This window comes from Lipotes vexillifer, unplaced genomic scaffold, assembly GCF_000442215.2.
Source record: "Lipotes vexillifer unplaced genomic scaffold, Lipotes_vexillifer_v1.1 scaffold1411, whole genome shotgun sequence".
Lineage (NCBI taxonomy): Eukaryota > Metazoa > Chordata > Mammalia > Artiodactyla > Lipotidae > Lipotes > Lipotes vexillifer.
Window position 1 is genome coordinate 857,219 of NW_006798086.1, and position 20,718 is coordinate 877,936.

At 37.0% G+C, this 20,718-nt stretch overlaps 1 protein-coding gene across 2 annotated transcripts in view; it reads left to right on the forward strand.

Annotated features, from left to right (window-relative positions):
* Positions 1–20,718, forward strand: part of NRXN1 (neurexin 1) — a 1,152,893-nt gene that overhangs the window by 824,969 nt on the left and 307,206 nt on the right. For both annotated transcript variants that reach the window (XM_007470152.1, XM_007470153.1), the window contains one exon: positions 668–849. In XM_007470152.1, coding sequence (XP_007470214.1) covers positions 668–849 — 182 coding nt within the window. The remainder of the gene's footprint in view (positions 1–667; positions 850–20,718) is intronic.

Below are 20,718 nucleotides of genomic sequence, written 5' to 3' on the forward strand. Positions count from 1 at the left end.
TCTTGTTTCAAAAACAAGTTGATATATGTTTCTGCTCCTTTTGAAGCATCCAAAGTCAATGTTTCCTACTAAACAGTTTTTTTTTTTTTTTTTTTTTTTTTGCGGTACACGGGCCTCTCACTGTTGTGGCCTCTCCCGTTGCGGAGCACAGGCTCCGGACGCTCAGGCTCAGCGGCCATGGCTCACGGGCCCAGCCGCTCCGCGGCATGTGGGATCTTCCCGGACCGGGGCACGAACCCGTGTCCCCTGCATCGGCAGGTGGACTCTCAACCACTGCGCTACCAGGGAAGCCCCAAACTATTTTTTTAAACTGGAAGAAAGAAATAAGGCCCCATTACATTGCATGCTTGTCCAACTCAGTGGAAAAAGCAGTAATCTCCCGTTTGTTCTGAAGCACCTGCTGGTTGATTTAATGAGTGTATTAAAAATGGAACTGCCTTGATATTTCTTTTTAAAAAAAACTCTATTCTCTTTCTTGAGCATGTTTGATTAAAATCTGTTATTTGCTTCACCATAGGTTTTTGTTTTTGTTCTTGTTATTTTATTTTATTTATTTGTGACTCCCATGGTGTAAATTTAATACTTTACTGATATGTCAACATAGCAAACATAGGAAAGTGTGCCCTTGATGTATTTGGACTAATTGGTTTTGGTTTTTGTTTTCCAGCTGGGACAACGTATATCTTTAGCAAAGGTGGTGGACAAATCACGTATAAGTGGCCTCCTAATGACCGGCCAAGTACACGAGCAGACAGACTGGCCATAGGGTTTAGCACTGTTCAGAAAGAAGCTGTATTGGTGCGAGTGGACAGTTCTTCTGGCCTGGGAGACTACCTAGAGCTGCATATAGTAAGTACTTCTAAAATAAGATTCAACTTTTAGCTTTTAGTAAATAATGTATAATTCTGCTTTTTGGACGTTTCCCCCAGCAAAAAATATACAGAAAATATAAATATACTCTAGAGGTAATAAGACCTTATAGCTATTACTGTTGTTAAAAATGTTCTTGACAATAGATTTTTTTTCTTTTTAAGTCTGAATTCCTCTCAATTCTCTGTTCACAAACAATTATTCTTGGTGTGTTTTTAGTGACTTTAGGCAGTCTTGCCAAATTAATAAAAAACATTGTGGTCCAGTAGATACTATTCCATCTGGCTGGAAGCAGTAGGTTGTAATACTGGTGACAGCAGATCTGGATCCAGTGTCCTTATTTCTTTTCTCACCTGAGAAAAGAATTGTCTAAAGTCACATGCAGTGGACAGGAGAAAAGGAATCTTTAAAGGTATTTGGGGATATGAAAGAAAAAGACAAAAAGGTTACTTCTATGCCATCTTATACTCATTTTGATACATACACATCAAGAAAATACAATGGACTCTTGCCATTTATGTCCTGGGACCATGCCTTTTTCTCTAAGTTCTAAGCCTCCCACAAGAATTTAGTTAGCTTTTAGTGAATGTCAGATAATAATTCATGAATGAAAAGCTTTCTTTACCTTTTAAAGTTGTCGTAACTGACTATAGCTTGGGGACTCTTCCTTATATCTCTGCTTTCAAAGAGTTACTAATTTGTGTGGTTGCAATTCTTTAACTTCTCATTTACTCACAATATTTGCAAAGAATCATATAGTCTTTCATTGTCAAGATATATTAATATTTTATTGATATATCAAAATAACAACCATAGGAGAGTGTCATATATTCAAAAAACTCTAAGGGGTTCTTATCATCATAGTTCTTGGTCTAAACTCTCTATCTGCTGGAAGGTCCAGAAGCATATCAACCTCTTCATCTGCCTTTCTATTCTTGAGGTATAGTTTATCTCTTCTGCCTTATGTGATCCTATAAGTTTGTTTTGTTTTGCTTTTGTTTATCATTGCAAGTTCTCCCTTTACCTGCACCCATGCCTCAGAAGACCTTTGATTAGGTCAACATATTCTTTCCTGTTAGAAACTGGCCTTCAGGCTCTCATTGTAAAATGATTAGGAAAACCACCAAACACCAAAATACATTATCACAAACTTGCAGGGTCTTAATTCTCAAAGTTTTATTCATTTATTTTCTTAATCTTAGTTTTCTAGGTTTCTAAAATTTCCAATAAATTCAGTAAGGTTACAACTGACCACAAGAGCTGAATTTATTGCTAATCTTGGAAAACAAAAACTAAAACAAAACATATGGTCACCTTATCTTTGATAAAGCAGGCAGGAATGTACAGTGGAGAAAGGACAGCCTGTTCAATAAGTGGTGCTGGGAAAACTGGACAGGTACATGTAAAAGTATGAGATTAGATCACTCCCTAACACCATACACAAAAATAAGCTCAAAATGGATTAAAGACCTAAATGTAAGGCCAGAAACTATCAAACTCTTAGAGGAAAACATAGGCAGAACACTCTATGACATAAATCACAGCAAGATCCTTTTTGACCCACTTCCTAGAGAAATGGAAATAAAGACAAAAATAAACAGATGGGACCTGATGAAACTTCAGAGGTTTTGCACAGCAAAGGAAACCATAAACAAGACCAAAAGACAACCCTCAGAACGGGAGGAAATATTTGCAAAGGAAGCAACTGACAAAGGATTAATCTCCAAAATTTATAAGCAGCTCATGCAGCCCAATAACAAAAAAACAAACAACCCAATCCAAAAATGGGCAGAAGACCTAAATAGACATTTCTCCAAAGAAGATATACAGACTGCCAACAAACACATGAAAGAATGCTCAACATCATTAATCATTAGAGAAATGCAAATCAAAACTACAATGAGATATCATCTCACACCAGTCAGAATGGCCATCATCAAAATGTGGAGAAAAGGGAACCCTTACAATAAATGTGGAGAAAAGGGAACCCTCTTGCCCTGTTGGTGGGAATGTAAATTGATACAGCCACTGTGGAGAACAGTATGGAGGTTCCTTAAAAAACTACAAATAGAACTACCATATGACCCAGCAATCCCACTACTGGGCATATACCCTGAGAAAACCATAATTCAAAAAGAGTCATGTACCAAAATGTTCATTGCAGCTCTATTTACAGTAGCCCGGAGATGGAAACAACCTAAGTGTCCATCATCAGATGAATGGATAAAGAAGATGTGGCACATACATACAATGGAATATTACTCAGCCATAAAAAGAAATGAAATTGAGCTATTTGTAATGAGGTGGATAGACCTAGAGCCTGTCATACAGAGTGAAGTAAGACAGAAAGAGAAAGACAAATACTGTATGCTAACACATATATATGGAATTTAAGAAAAAAAATGTCATGAAGAACCTAGGGGTAAGACAGGAATAAAGACACAGACCTACTAGAGAATAGACTTGAGGATATGGGGAGGGGGAAAGGGTAAGATGTGACAAAGCAAGAGAGAGGCATGGACATATATACACTACCAAAGGTAAGGTAGATAGCTAGTGGGAAGCAGCCGCATAGCACAGGGAGATCAGCTTGGTGCTTTGTGACCTCCTGGAGGGGTGGGATAGGGAGGGTGGGAGGGAGGGAGACGCAAGCGGGAAGAGATATGGGAACATATGTATATGTATAACTGATTCATTTTGTTGTAAAGCAGAAACTAACACACCATTGTAAAGCAATTATACTCCAAAAAAAAAAACCCAAAACACCTCAGCACAACCATTACTGAACGATCATAAATTTTCTATTCAAAATTCAGTTGTCAAAATGGGAAACATTGGAAAGTAATTTTAGCTGCCTTTTGGCAAATATCTAACCATCAGAATTGAAGACATCTAGATTTTTATGGCATCATAAATAAGTGATCAGCTGAGGTAACGAATGCAGTAAGGAATCTTGCTGTTTAGAGTAATCTCAACTTTCCAAATGTATTTGCTCCATTCTGATTTAAGAGCCTTTTTGGTACTTAAAAAAATAAATAAATAAGAAAACAAGAGCTTTTCCTCCTGAAAGAAATTACTTATTGATCCATAACCAATTACACATTTACTCTGAGAAAAGGTTCTATAATGATCACTTGCAAATCATAAGGGGCCATGGTATTGAATTACTCAAACCATTGTTTCTTTTATGGTCAAAGGGTTTTAGTCCATAGGAATGGGTACTTCCTTCCAATTCTGATCATCTGTGCCTTAGAGTCCTTGTATATGTAAAGGAACTTGTCCCTAAAAACCCAGCCCAGTACCTTCCAAAGCTTCTTTACTGGCCAGAGATTTCTGATAGATATCCTGTGAGGCCCTCCTTCTTTCTGATTCTCCTCTCTTGGTCTTGGCTGGCCATTCACTTTGGATTCAGTTTTTGTTTGTAACACCCTTCCTCTTGGATTTGCTGACTTCAAACTCTTTCTTAATCCTAGCCTGTCCTTGACTAGGAAATTGAAGATGGATGTTGGTTCTCTGGGCTTACCAAACACCATTTGTAGTCAGCCCTACTAACTCCTGTATCAACTACTAGGACCCAGTCTTAGTCCAAATCTGGCCAACTGAAACTTTCCGTTTCCCCCCTTTTTCTCTCATTGCCTACAAGCAGTGATCAGCCATTACTGACTCAGCAAGTTGCTTACATGAAGGTAAGCCACTTTTTTCCGTGTTTCCACATTGCAAACAAAAGTAAGTCAGTGGTTTTCTTTTTACTTCTAAAGTTGACCTTTAACCCTTTCCCATAATGTTGGGTACATGGAAGAGGAAGAGAAGGAGGAGTTAGATATTAAAAAAGGGAAGAGACAGAGCTTGAGAAGAAGAGAGAGGGATAGAGAAAGGGGTGGAGTGAGGGAAGAAGGAAGTAAAGGGACAGAAAATGAAGTGGGTGGGGACCAGAGCTGATACCCATGGCTGATAGAAGCAGAAGTATTCTTAATAATGATTCTTAGATTTGGGACTGTTCAAAGGCTATTTTATCAAATGGTTTACATACCTTTGAGTATATCCTGATTTTCCTCAAATCATTTCTTCTGCTTCCTTCAGAATTGGAAATGTAAGAGGAAAACAGTTGTAGAAAGATTATTACTATTGTCTGATTTTAGTTTTTAAATATAACTGACTTAAAAATTAACCTGATGATTTCACAGATATGTTTAATCTGTAAAAGTTAGAAATTTTGGTTATCTATTAAACTTCCAAGAAAATTCTATAAACCTTCAAGGTCAGCCAAGTGTAAACTATACTCTGATCTTATTTAAAAGCTATATTTATATCCTTAATTAATGGAATTATCCAGTGAGCTGGAAAGTCGGTTGCATACATTCACTCCAGTCTTGGTGCTCCAGTCTTGCTGAATTGTGTAATGCCACTTTAGTTTGATAACTTTTAAAATCTGATTGGCATATAATTTCAGTGAGGATGTGAATATTTGACATTATTATCTTATTTTTTCAAATGATCATGTTTGATTTTACTTAAAAATATAATCGTATTTAAATTTTGATTAACTATACTCTTAAAAATATAATAACTTGGAATAAAATGATTTTTTACTTAAGTGGCCTAGTCTTTACAGATGGATTTTTTGCCATGTTAATATTAATGCTACCACTATTAACCTCAAAGCCGTATGATATTGCTATTGAAATGTACAAGGTTTTAGAAGGGGCTGAAGGGAAGGTTAAGACATAAAGTGAGGGGCAATTAATTAACACAGTGCCTAGAATACAAGGGCTCAGAAATGTTTTCTGAAATAATAAAAGAATTCATGAATTATATATTGAAAATATTGTGGCTTGGGTTGAGTATAGACTCTCAGATTTTCAGTAGTCAAAGTGAAGTCATAAGTGCAGTTTAGTTTCTACATAACTCTGAAGAAAGTCATCCAACTTCTTGTTTACGATATAGAAAAAGTATAGCACTCTATACGTACTGGCTGTATTATTGAAAAGTTACGTATTTTTATTGATGTTGTTTTCTGAATCTTTAGCTAAGAATTGATTATGGTAGTTGGTTGTTTGAAGAAAGTCTATGGTGAGAATTTTTGCTGGATAAGTGATTATCTCTCCTTAGTAATTGCCTCATTTATTGTAACTCACTTTTGTCTTGAATTGTTCTCTAGTCATTTCAGACCAGTCCATTTTTTCAAATAGTGGTAAACTTTCTGATGGCATAGAACAAAATTTATAATAATAATGACTAATGAGAAAAATAATATAATGTAGAAATGTGGCTTTTCATCATTTATGTCAGTACATGCTAGGAGCCTGTCCAGAAATATTTTCTGAGCAACTAATATGGCCCAAGCCTATGTTCAAGGTTCCGTGGATACAAAAATAAATGAGCTCACCACTTAGTACTTATCTCAATAAATATTAGTTAGATAAATGAATGAAAAAGCCAGCTGGGACCCTGGTTACCAGGTAGCTTAGATTATTTATAGTAAACATACTTTGTCCCAACGTGACTAGTGTTTCTTGGTTATTTCTCCATCTTGGGATATGTCCATTTCTTCCCTTTGCAGTTTTAACTTTCTTATCTGCATAGTATTTGTAAGAATGTGGACAAATGATAGGTTTTTAAGATAGAGAATTTAAAAAGGGCTTCCCCAGTGGCACAGTGGTTAAGAATCCGCCTGCCAATGCAGGGGACGTGGGTTCAAGCCATGGTCCTGGAAGATCCCACATGCCGCAACTAAGCCCGTGCACCACAGCTACTGAGCCTGTGCTCTAGAGCCCATGAGCCACAACTACTGAAGCCCGCGCACCTAGAGCCCATGCTCCGCAACAGGAAAGGCCACTGCAGTGAGAAGCCCGTGCACCACAACGAAGAGTAGCACCCACTCGCCTCAAGTAGAGAAAGCCCGCGTGCAGCAACGAAGACCCAACGCCGCCAAAAAAAAAAAAAAAAAAGTTAAAGGAAAGAGGTGAAAGTAATTTTAATGTATCTTATTTAATCTAATATATCCAAAATATTATCATTTCAACATATTACCAACATAAAAATTTGTGATGAGGAATTTTACATTTGTTTCTTCATACTAAAACGGGAGTGTACATCACACTCCAGCACGCCATGGCCGCTGGGCCTGCGCATCCGGAGCCTGTGCTCCGCAACGGGAGAGGCCACGACAGTGAGAGGCCCGCATACAGCAAAAAAAAAAAAAAAAAAAAAAAGACTTGTGAACTGTAAAGTTTTCTATTATACACATTTAAATTAGTAATGATTATTTAATCAATATTGAATAAAATAATCTTAGAGGCAATAAGCAAAAAACTTAAATTCAAGTTTTTCATAATTTATGAGATACATCTAGAAATTTTACCAGTGTCGTCACTCTAGAGGAAACATCATCTCTCATAAATCAGTCTGGTAACGTTAATTGGAGATTACGTAACTCTTCTGACTTAGAAGAAAGCACTGCAAATGTGTGCTCACTCACTGCCATGAATATTAACATGTGCATTGGTTCTGACCAGAGGAAATGTGTGGAGCATGGAGGAGAGGATGAGTGGAGAGTGTTCTTTGAAATTCTTTCATCTTCAGAGCATGAAAGAGCGTTGCAAATTCGATTAGTGAATTGTTGTATATATTTGCCTTGAGTGTTTCTTCTTTGTAATTTCCTGGGCCGGAAGCCTTATTTTTGAAACCAAGCTCTTAATTGATTTTGATTTAGAAATACACCTTTTGATCAGCGATTTTAGTGTAGACTAGAAGCATAGTGTATTTATAGTAAATATTACGTGTCTCAAAATAGCTTATCGGTATTTTTGACATGTCAAATCTTTCTCATCATCTTATCTTATGCTTTATGAAGATTAAGTTTAAAAAATCTTTTAAAAGTCAATACTTATATATTGGTGCATGTCTATATCAACAAGATAAAACCCAATTATTCCCTCACAGGTTTTTCTAGAATTTCAGCTGCTTCATCTGAAACATTCTTTTTAACCAACAGATTCACATGTTTTAAGAATTTCACTTTACCATGTAATATTTAAATTAAAGCCTGTAAATTATACACAGTAGATATTTTATTTGGTTTTGTTTTCCTGGTTCTTATGTGAGTTAGAGAACATCTGGCCTATTTGACTAGAATTTTAAAAGAAAGACTAAAATAATGTCTTTTTACCATGTGTTGTAAAATTTTTGCCCAACCTTCTAAGGTATGAAAGATGAATGTTATCTTTGAAGAAGATGGGAGAAATGAAGATCATATTTCAGTATTCTTAAGTGCTGCCCAGATATCTTGAAACAGTCCTATTTTGGGATGGATGGCGTTAAGTGAATTAAAATAAATTCCTCCCTTCATCCTTTCCCCTTAGAAGTTAATTCAGTATCTCATTTTCTAATGAAAATTAGTATCTCATTTTCTAAACTGGTTGTCACCTTAGAGCAAAAGTAAATCTCTCTGAATTTGCTTTTAGATTTCTAGAATTATTTCCTCCTCTGAAATTCTGCTGCTGTGAAATTTAATAAAAAGAACCAAAACAGCTGTTTCTACCTGCACCTCCTTATTTCATGTACTTATGACTTAGATGCTTAAACAGCTGCCACACCTTCTCAGTTATCTTCCTGTCTCTATTCTGAATAATTTGATGTACTTATGTCAGGTTAATTTGCTAAAATGCCTCTTTGATTATTCCTCTATTATTCCTCTTTTAAAACACACTGATAGTACCAAATAGTCTAACCTCAGTAGTGTGTGTTTGCTTTAGGCTATGTTTCGTCAATTTTGCTTAGCTAATCCATTAAAGAGGACTGAGAAATTTTATTTCAATTCCGAATGTTAATGGTCAGATACAAAATATTGCCTTCTCATTTGTGAAATTATATTGTGTTAACAGATAATAATGAAACCCATATAGAAGTAATAACAATAAAACCAAAACAAAATTTAAAAAAAACACACTTATGCTTCCCAAGTACTTACAGGTAAAGGCACATTCTGTGACTAATACTTAATGTCCTGAACATTCTAATCTTAATTTCCCTTTTCAGTCCATATGTCCACAATTCTATTCTTATCTTTCCATGCCAGTGAAATTTATTAGTCCACTTTTTAAAAAAATGAACTTCTTATCGTCATTTCTCTGTTTCTGAATCTGTGCAGAAGGTTTCTTCTCATTCTCTCTCACTCTCTAGATTCTGCTCAGTCATCATCTTCTCTATTCAAATGTTGGGTGTTTTCAGGGTTGGGCCTGGGATCTTGTAGCGCTCTGAGCTAGCAGAAAGAAGTCTAGAGCTCAGGAATCTCTTTGGAAAAGCTGCTAAAACAATGGCCAGGGCATTATCTAGGTAGAGAAAATCTTGGACATAGATTCTCCTCCAATCTGTGATCACTGCTCTTCTTGACCTACCGTTTTGTGATGGAACCCAAGCTATATTAACAGAATGGTTTCAAATCCATTCTAAGTTAGCCAATGATGAGTTGCCCTTTCCTTATGACAAGATGCCAAAACAAGAAAATTGGTGAATCCTTTCTGGCTACTGAGCACACCTCCATTTCTTCTGTAGCTACTATTTTTCAAAAGCATACCTTCGAGAAATATTCCTTTGGCCCATTCAACACATCATTATTGATCACCTATAATGCAGTTTGTAATGTATTAGCTACCTATTTCTGTGTAACAAATTTCCCCACAATTTAGCAACTTAAAACAGCCAACATTTATTATCTTATATAGGCTCAGAAATCCAGGAGCAGCTGAGCTAGGGTATTAAGAGATTCCCAGGAGCAGACATGGTTAAGATCTCCCATGCTCAGAATATATCTGATATCTGATACATTCATTCTTATGATCAAGACGTCTACATGTCTCAGGAAGAAATGATGAGCAGCAATGAAAGCATACACTGGCTTTAAGGTTAAGGATGCTGGCTTTTGCAGAAGTCTAAACACAATATAGATGGATGGAAAAAGAGTAATGACATTGCTTGAGGGTTAAGAACTAGTTTGGGGAATGCATACTGAATAAGGAGTCATTTTTACACTCCTTTTATTGCACCAGAAAAACCGCACTGAAAGCCATAAACAAAATGCATGAGAGTAGTAGTTAAAAAATGCAAACAGCGTAGAGAGTATGTCAGTCAAAGACCAGGAAACGAGATGGAAGTGACACTATGGCATTGCAGTCCTATGAAAGCTGATGTTGCACCACTTGACACAGGCAGTTCGTTTCAACAAAAGGAAGGAAATGACCTAGGTGAATATACTCAGGGGCACTCAAGTTAACCCTAGGCATAAATAAGCCACATTTTAAATGAGGAGCAAAGAACTAGAGATGATTTTTACTGGGTTTGAGAAAATTCTTCTGAAGAAAACAAGAATTTTCAGAGCTGTGAAATGCACAGGTGTTATTTTTAGGCGGTTACTTTAGGAGGTAGTACGCTAGACCTGGGGACGCTTAGGTCACAAGACAGGAAACTGTTTAACCTCTCTGTCAACAAAGCACAGCCCTGGAAGAACCTACTTCTCAGGTTTCTGAGGAGACACTTTCATGGTGGTGTTCACCTATCAAGAGAAACACTTCCTCCTGAAACTACCCCTTAGGGCCTTGCTGCCCAACAAAGAGTGGAAATACAAGACTGACAGGTCAAGAAACTCTTTGGTGAAAGATCAAAATTTAATTGATTATTCAGGCTTTTTGGTCTATGAAAAAAAAGTTAATATTCCTAAAATTCTGTTCTGCATTTTAGCCAGCAAATGCATACTGCTTACTCCCAGACACACTCCCTGAGTTCCCTTCTCATCACCGACCAGCATTGCCGAAGGCATCTCCACCTGGATGTCTCACAGGCAAAACTGAATTCGTTGTCTTCCAGCTGCCTGCCCATCTACACAATTATAGATGAAAACTTTGACATCTTTCCCATGCTTGTTTTTATGAAGTAATCTCTGTTTCTCACTAAATTCCAGAAATGTCTTTCAATCAGTACTGCCCAATAGAAATATAGTGTGAGCCATGTATGTAACTTTAAGTTCTCTAGTAGTCACATTAAAAAGGAAAAAAAACCTCAGATGAAACTTTTAATATATTTTATGTAACTCACTATATCCAAAGTATTATGTTAACATATAATCAATATACATTTTACTATGTTTTGTATTATTATTTCATGCTAAATTTTGATATCTAATGTGTGTTTTACACTTACAGTGCCTCTCAATTCAGAATCTAAATTTGCATCAGAAATACTGTATATTTCATAAAATTTCCCACTGGCAGCATAGATTCACATAGCTGAATTATCGTAAACATATTTAAAAGTTTTCCATAATTGAATCAACTATCAGTTTTAAATTTATATCTAACTTAATTACAATTAAATACATTTTGAAATTCAGTTCTTCAGTTCCACTAGCCACATTTCAAGTGCTTAACAGAGCTTTAGAATTTATCTGCTTTAGAGGGCTTCCCTGGTGGCGCAGTGGTTGGGGGTCCACCTGCCGATGCAGGGGACACGGGTTCGTGTCCTGGTCCAGGAGGATCCCACATGCCGTGGAGCGGCTGGGCCCGTGAGCCATGGCCACTGAGCCTGTGCGTCTGGAGCCTGTGCTCCACAATGGGAGAGGCCACAACAGTGAGAGGGCCCGCGTACCGCAAAAAGAGAAAAAAAAACAGAAACAGAAGAAACACATAGAATTTATCTGCATTCTTTGACTCCCATTATTCTTGCCTTAAGTGAATGTCCTCTTCTTGAACTGTTGCACAGACTTCAAACGGATCTCTCTGCTCACAAGGTTCTTCTTTCTTATTCAACTCTGCACTGCCACCAGAACCACTGTTGTAAAGTAAAAACTTGGTTATTTCAACCTCTCGTTCTAAATGTTTCATGGCAGTGGGTCTCTCAACCTCTTTTAGTTCAGGACATATCTGACTGATAATATTCAGCCAGCTCTATCAGTAATTGTGCTCACTTAGAGGCAAAACAAACTCCTAAGTGAACAAAAGCAGGGAGAGTGCGGCACAGAGCCTGAGACTCAACCCATCACTCCTCCCCTTCCCTCTCTGCTCTGCAAGACTGTGTCTCAACTCCTCACTTGCCCCCAAGGCTGTTCAGGGATGGGCATGAACTCCCCGTTCAGACTATCAATTTGAAGTCCCTCCATAATATTCATTAGCTATTTTTTCCCAAAGTTTATTTACAGTATGGGGAGAAACTGACTTACAGTTTTTCAAAATTGTATGCATAGACACTTAGTAATTTACTTCTCCTGGACAAAGCAAAGTCAATTGTCTGGAAAAGAATCGGCCCCAAAACCCTGTATCACTTTTTCGTAGTCCTTGTACTTTCTTCTGTTTTTGGTGGCAGTTTTGTGAACCAGGCAAAATTTGGGGTTCAGATTAAAGTGTTTAAGTTACGATGGCAGATCCTTTATTTAAGATGAAAAATGTGATGCTGAGCCGCAGTGTCAGGGCGGCGACTTCCATCTATTTTGTGCACCTTTGTATTCCCAGAGTCCAGCTAGAGCCTGGAATTTAGCAAATGAGCAATAAATATTTGTTGAAATAATCTTTTGGTTCTAGAAGCTCTGCCAATTTAAACTGCCTGTGTGCATTCTGAAAATGTTCAGGGGCAATAAATAGCTCAGTGCTGCTCCGATCAAGGGCATGGTCTCCTTTAGGAGAAGTTGGTTTATATTTAACTTGTTAAGTATGAGTTAGAGATGCAAATCTGAGCTAACTGCTAGCATGTCTCAAATTCATTATGTTGCCTCTTTATAGTTTGGTATCTCGAGGCAAGATTCTGGTGCACCATGCCTTCATTCTGTTGGAGAACCACTAGCCTACAGTGCAAATAGTCCGAAAGCCAAAAACTCCTTAGCTGGACCTGCAATGAATGCAAAATCTGGGCTTCATTTCCGGCTCTATCTCGAGCTGTTCCCCACTCCAACTCAGACATAATCTCATTTTAATATTCGTATTTCACCTTTTTTTTTTAACATCTTTATTGGGGTATAATTGCTTTACAGTGGTGTGTTAGTTTCTGCTGTATAACAAAGTGAATCAGCTATACATATACATATATCCCCATATCTCCTCCCTCTTGCGTCTCCCTCCCACCCTCCCTATCCCACCCCTCTAGGTGGTCACAAAGCACTGAGCTGATCTCCCTGTGCTATGTGGCTGCTTCCCACTATCTACTTTACTTTTGGTAGTATATGTATGTCCATGCCATTCACTTCGTCCCAGCTTCCCCTTCCCCGTGTCCTCAAGTCCATTCTCTATGTCTGCGTCTTCATTCCTGTCCTGCCCCAAGGTTCTTCAGAACCAATTTTTTTTTTTTTTTTTTTAGATTCCATATATATGTGTTAGCATACAGTATTTGTTTTTCTCTTTCTGACTTACTTCACTCTGTATGATAGACTTTTTTAAAGCACCTTTCAAGGCACTTGCAATACAGTCAACTGAGACGTGGCTTTTGACCTCAAGTATCTTAGAATTTAATGGATAACTTTTATTCTTATGACATATTAGTCATAGAATGTAGGCATAGGCTGATATTCCAAACCTTCCTGCTGTAGAAACACAAAGGTTTTAAGTGTGACATTTATAAAAGCAACCAATAATCACATGACTGTTCTAAATTTACATTTGTTATCCATTTAATACTCATAAAAACGCTACAGTAAAAAATATTATCCTTATTTAGTTAATGAGGAAAGGAGGCACAGGTCACACAGCTAGTAAGCAAAACCAGGATTTGAACTCCGGCAGTCTGACTCCTAAGTCGATGTGCTTAACCTCTGGGCCTTATGTGTGTGGTGCAGGTAAAGGTATAGGGAGCAATCCCTCTTCTGGTTACACCCCACAACTCTGCCTGTGGTCCGTTTAATGCAGCTCTGAAAAGTCAAACAACCTCAGCTTTTAGCATACCATACATCCCTTGAATTACTGAGCTTTCCAGACATCAGCTATGTAAACTATTTTCTCTAGTTAAATAAGCACATAGAAAGTTATCTGGTTGACTAGTTGCCTCAAACATTTTGTATTGAGCTAGTTAGCTTTTGTAATTAGTTTGATTTGTAAATTTGGGGTGTTCATAATTTTAAAGGCAGAGAACAATTTTCAAAAAATATTTGTACCAATAATGAAATAACAGCAAAGATAGACCTCCAAAGTGCCTGTGTTCATGCTCATTTCTTTCTTTGAAATATTCCTATTTCCTCTCACTCCTGCTTGCCTTCCTCTCTTTTCTAGTCTGGTGAGTTTCTATTCATCTTTAAGGCCTGGATCATATATTTCATAAATTTGTGAAGCCTTCCTTGGTCCCCTAGGGAATAACTAATCATGTGCTTCTTGGTACTAACATAGCACTTTGTTCTATTTATTTATTTATTTATGGCTGAGTTGGGTCTTCGTCGCTCTGCACGGGCTTTCTCTAGTTGCGGCAAGCCGGGGGAGGGTGTGTGGCAGGGGCTACTCTTTGTTGTGGTGTGCGAGCTTCTCGTTGCGGTGGCTTCTCTTGTTGCTCAGCACAGGCTCTAGACGCGTGGGCTTCAGTACTTACAGCATGTGGGCTCAGTAGTTGTGCCTCGTGGGCTCTAGAGGGCAGCCTCAGTAGTTGTGGCGCATGGGCTTAGTTGCTCTGCGGGATCTTCATGGATCAGGGCTCGAACCCGTGTCCCCTGCATTGGCAGGCGGATTCTTAACCACTGCGCCACCGGGGAAGTCCTAGCACTTTGTTCTTAATTCTATTATATTACTTACCATAGTCATGGTTATTTCCTTATGTGTCCTTTCAGCACATTAAATTGTGAACTCATCAAGGTCAGTTACCATGTACTATGTATCTTTACATCTCTGTATTTTCAGACAGTAGCACAGTGCTCATGAATACATAGTAATAATATTTATTGATGAAGGAATGCAGGCATGAATGAGAGCCTTCCTTTTTGGCTTGTGGCCTCCCTTCCCCTCTTGCTGGTAAATTTCCACTGTGGTACAAGAACTCACATGAGGAGTGCTCTCCTTGGAGCCCAGTATGAGGCAGACTCCCAAAGGTATTGGTGAAAGTATGTGACACTCTCCTGGGCTCCCCTTTTACAACCTACAGAGGCTTGCACACTCAAGGCAGAGGCCAGAGCGCTGGGGCCTATCATGAAATGGACTCATTATCCACATGGTATATTTCTCCGGGAAGGAAGACTTCTCTCACGTTAGACCATTGATCAGCCCCGCTTCCAGGCTCAAATATTCCAAGCAAGTAGTCAGTTCTCTGAGATTCAGTATGCTTCTTATCTGCTGTCTGTATACTTTTGGGTACTTATATAAAAACATCTGTGATATATTTCCCTGCACTCTGATTCGATGAGAGATGATTAATCCAATTGGAGAGTGAATGAAAAAAACAAACAAAAACCTCCTGTGGTATTCAGTCCTAATTGATTAGGGTTGTGGAAGGTAATTAACCTCTACTACCCTGGCAATTTGACCATCTTTTTTTTTTTTTTATTTCTTCTCCTACTGTGACACTTGTTAAAATGATAGAGGTGAAATCGATTCTCCATTTATTAAAATAGTTTTTTAAAATATTTTCATTAATATATATTAAATGTTCAAAGTTCTAACAGTTAATTATCTTAAGCAGGGTTAAACTCTCCCTTTGAAATCAGGCTTCCTCTGTTTGTTGGCTTAGTAAGAATAATAGCTAAACAATTCTATTTAGCATGTACTGAATGCTTACTATGGACCAAACACTAAACACTTTGCATAAAAATTATATTTAATATTCACAATAACCCATTGAGATTTGAATTATTATCTCAATTTTACAGATGAGCAAATTGCATTTTTAAATAGTTGACCCAAATCACATGTTCTGACTGCAAAGCCCCATTTTTCTTTTGCGCAAAGGAAAATTTCTGGCTAGCCCAGCTACTTTTTCAAATGATCATACAATCCAAATTACCAATTCTAAATTAGTGAGTCTTTACTGTGTATTACACTATGACATTCCTTAAGCTTGGGCACAAGCTAGAACTTCTGTGTCCCTCAACACAATGCACTAAATAATAATAGAGTGCCATGACATAGCACATGATATTTGTTTTAAAATTCTTTTAATGGGTGGAATTATAGGTATCATTGTTATTTTTTGAGTTGTGCCTAAATGTGGGACTAAACTAATAACTGTCACAAGAGTATCAGTGGTATGTGTAGATGAATATAAAAATAACCTGCGATGCTCTGGAAACTGGCTGGAGAGAAAACTTTCATCCTTTCCCCAGGTTCTAAAGCCAATGCATAAAACCTAGACAGCTCGACCTACTTTTTTTTTTTTTTTTTAACCAAAAGGCAGGATAGAGTCACATGTAAATGGGCGGGGAAGGGAATTCGTCTATTGCTTGTATCTCTTGCCGATTGGATATCTTCCCGACAGAAGTGTTCAAAGGAAAAGTATGTCATCCTGTTCATTATTGTTAATTAGTAGTAAAAGCAAGGCTTTGGGAGCTCCGTATCCCACAGGGCATCAGCAGAGAAATGGGGTTGAAATTTTAGCAGTTATATGTGAAGTAAGGTCAGACAGCCTGCCATGTAGGCTTCAGAACCGAGTTCATTTGATCTTTAAAAGAGAGGCATTGCAGAGAAATTTCACGTGTAGAAAGAAAAAATTGTAAATTCTAGCTCTCCCACCAATGCCTAATTCACAGCCAGTGGTTAGTTGGTTATTTGTAACTGGCTATTGTGAAGGGTGTTGGATAAATGAAGTGGTTGGGGGTGCTTTTTGGTATTTGAAATTGCAACAGATATTGTTCATTATTACGTGAGGAACATACTGCAGCCATCAGCTTCATGATTAACTAGCTTTTCAATGAACTTTCTCTTCAGTAAACTGTATTTGTTATTTAACTGCTCTCTTTTTATTTACTGGCTTTTTCTTTTTTTTTTTTGATTCTTCTGTCTAGACATAAACTGGATTCAATAGATTAGTGATGCATAGAATTGGGTCTGCAAGGCCGATAATATTTTATGACAGGCTGTTCAGAGGGAACTGAATTTTATCTGTTGTTCTATGTCTCTATTTACTTTCCAGAAAAAGACCATATTTTTAATAAATTTTATTTTCTTAGATCATAAAAGTACTTATTGAAAAATGTAAATGCAATGATGAGAATAAAAAGTAAAAGCTGCCTATAATATGACCAACCTTTTTACTGTGGTGTCTAAATTCTAATCTTTACTTTTATGCATATACATATATATTTCTTTTCCTTTATATATATGTGTAAATAGTTGTCTATGCTGACACACTTGAACATTCTTTAAAAAGACAAAATGTTTTTATATGATACATACTATTCTGCAACTCGATTATTCTTATTTAATATATTTTGGGCATCTTGCCACTTTAGAGCATATAATCTCATATTTGCCTCATAGGATCCTACTGCATATATGTACTAAAATTTAGCAAACCATTCCCTAAAGACAGATATTTTGTTTAATTGTTTCAGAATCTTTACTATTACAAACGAGTAAAAAATTTTAAGCTTATAAAAATAATGTTTCACATATATTAATATATATTTTTAGGAAGATACATTCCTACAAGCAGAACCATTATATTTATTGCAGAGTTGTCCTTCAGGAAAATTGTACTGTTGAACATTCCCACCATCAAATATATATGGATGTCACAAACTGGGGCATTTTAATGTAAAGACAAACTGGCCTCATTATTTCTTAAGACATTGAGCTCTGTAGAATGATTTTCCTTTCTGGCCTATTTGATTTGTGTACGTTTTAATAATAACACTGGTTTAAAGGTGGTACCAAACCCCCTTTAGCTTCGGTCACAGGTTTTCTCATATTCTTACAGCATTCATAGAATAACAATAGGCTGAGGAAGTGGGATAAGGAGTTCATGAATTATGTGACTTATTTTAGGAAAACAACAGCTATACAGTTTTCTGGGATGAGCCAGGCAGGCAAGAGGTTAATGTCCCAGTGGAAGGCGCTACTCGTTTCAGAGTCTGCCTTGTGTTGTTCACCTTCTACACATTCCATAATTCTTAACTTTGCCCCCAGTCACTACTTATTTTGATCATGCAGTCCCCAGGAATTGTGCAACAGCAGTGGAACGTGACAGGCTTTTAAATGTATTAATATTGTCAACATTATTGTGGTTAATCTTAATAAAACAGAGTAACAACAGATGTGTTCTGCTATTAAGCATTTAGTAAGACATAGATGTCTTAGCTCTTGATAGCCCATTTCAGCGACAAAGTTCTCGAGCCCAGAGAGCAGATTCCATCAAGGGACTGGCTCACACGTTGTGTGGCATTTGATAATGGCTAAGATTGAATTGAAAGGAAGTAAGATGTTCAGAAGGGAAAAAAAGATGTAGCTATTTAAGTTTTTCACATTCTACATGTGATTTTTGTTTTTTACTTTAGTCTTATTGCATCCATTGTGAGCAAAATCACAGCTGCTAGAACCACGTGTAAAATTTGAGAACGTTTTGGTTAGCTTGCCCATTTTTTATTAGTAATGCATGAATATAATTTAAACATGTGAAATATAACCAAAACAATAGTTTGTCTTTGAACTTTTAAAATTGCTTCCAAAGTGCTACCGCCTTGAGTTTTACTAATGAAAGGTAAAATTAAAATATGTAGCTATGGAGTTTAATAGGCACTAAGAATATTTGATAATGCCATGGCTGTCTATATCATATTCACTAACATGTTTAATAGTGGAACAGATGCATCTTGCTGTGGTAGCACATGGTACCAAGCAGCAGGGAGTCCCATTTGACAAGTCAGTTTTTATTTTATTTACTTATCCAAAAACCTTCTCTAATAATCTGAGATTTCAGTGTGTTTTGATTTGTTAGGCAGCAAGCAGATAGGAGGGGTCCTGTTCTCTGCTGTTTGTTTCCAACAGGTTGTTTGGCTTCAAGATACAAAGCCTGTGAGACTCTAAAATCAAGTAACTGGGCAAGATTGGATAAGACGCTCAACACACATAACTACATAATAAAATACATGTACCCAATACAAAATGGGTAGGGTATCATCTTCAAGGAAGCTCTGTAATGTTTCATGTTATAGCTTCAAATTAATAAGAAAATTCTAGCAACCAGCCTCTCAGTAAGTATTAGTTATGTGGGGAGCAGGTTATTTAAGTGTGATGGTTTGTGTGTATGTCTTCTAGTTGCCTTACTTAACTAGCAATAACACTGTCAGCTGAGATGCCCAAGGGAAATTGGGGTTGTTTGGTGTTGCAAGGTTTGCTCTCTGAGGATCAATTCTTTGGAGCTTTTCATTAGCTATTTTACAATCCTTTAATTGCTGGGTCTGGAAAAAAACACCTGATATACATTCTGAAGCTAAAATAAGATGGCTAAAATAAGATGTGAAATTCATAATGGTCCATTTGAAATGGTCTTTACCAAAGATCCTATCCAGCTGTATTGAAAATTGAAAATGTGTTGAAATTGGATACATCTTATTGAACTTTAAGGATTTCTGTTGTGTTTTGTGTGGTGACGGAATTGTACTAACCTGGATCTAAATTGTGAAAAAGCTTGGTTCAAATCATATGGAATGTTCTAACACAGTCATCAATTATCTGGACAAGACAAAGCAATTGTAGTTTGAGCTGTTCTGCACTTTTTTCTGACCATCTCCTTTAACAGGGTTTGCATAATTGTCAACTAGGATCTGTTTAAGCATTCACAGTGTTAGTCTTTTCTTGGCTCCATGGCTATTGTGCACAGTCTATCTTTGCCTTGACAGTCCACACTAATTCAGTGAATTCGGAGAAGTCTTTTAGGTTTACACAACTGGAAGTACTAATTTCTTTCCACTGCAGCAGTGAAGTGTTTCCCCCACTTCAAATTTCACTCTGTTGTAATGGTGAACCTCAAGAAGCCATGGCTGGGGAGTTGGGAAAGCTGATTATGCTTTTTGTTACTGTGACTTGTAATTCACTGTAAGCCTGTCTGTAACAAAATATTCCTAAATAGGTAGTCACTTCAACATCTGTTTTGTGGCCAATAGGACTGAAGAGCTATATCTTTAAGGTAGGATAATAGGATAAGAGATTGGCAAACTCTTAATATAACCTTGTTTTTCTGTTTCACACATACTAAGGATATAGGTGTCTCAATATTTATTTTACACTTGATTTGGTTGTTGAGAATAAGGAGTTAATGTACACCTAAACTCACAGGGCTTTTTTATCAACTAGACTTGATGACAAATTATTTTTGGTAAGATGCTCGTATTCTGACTATCTAAGAGTTCTTATTTCCAAACCCAGAGGAGCAGTCTTATGTACTAATCAGAATGTTATTCTTCCCTCAATTGGTACATAGGAAGATGATATTTGAAATAGTGAAAACTGAGTGGATAGCATACAGCTATAGCGTAGTCACAAAACAAATCATCATCTTTAAGAAGTTCTAGAGTTATTTAGATGGCAAGAGAGCTAGATGTGACTATCTGTTTTCTGCTATATCTGATGGAGAGATGGATCTAAGCTTGTTTGAATATAAGGAAAACAGGTCGCCCTTATTTAAAATCCAAATGAATCTTTGATATATGATAACTATTCACTTGGAGAAATAAAACCTGTAGTTACTGGAGTTTAGTGTATTTAGAACATCACAATGAAGCTGATACCTAAATTCATTGGCAATGGGGAAGAAAAAAGTTAAAGCCTGTTGGTATGTCCTTCTTTTTTTAAAATTGAAGTATAGTTAATTACAATGTGTTAGTTTTGAGTGTACAGCAAAATCAGTTATATATATGTGCGTGTGTGTGTGTATATATATATATATATATATACACACACACAC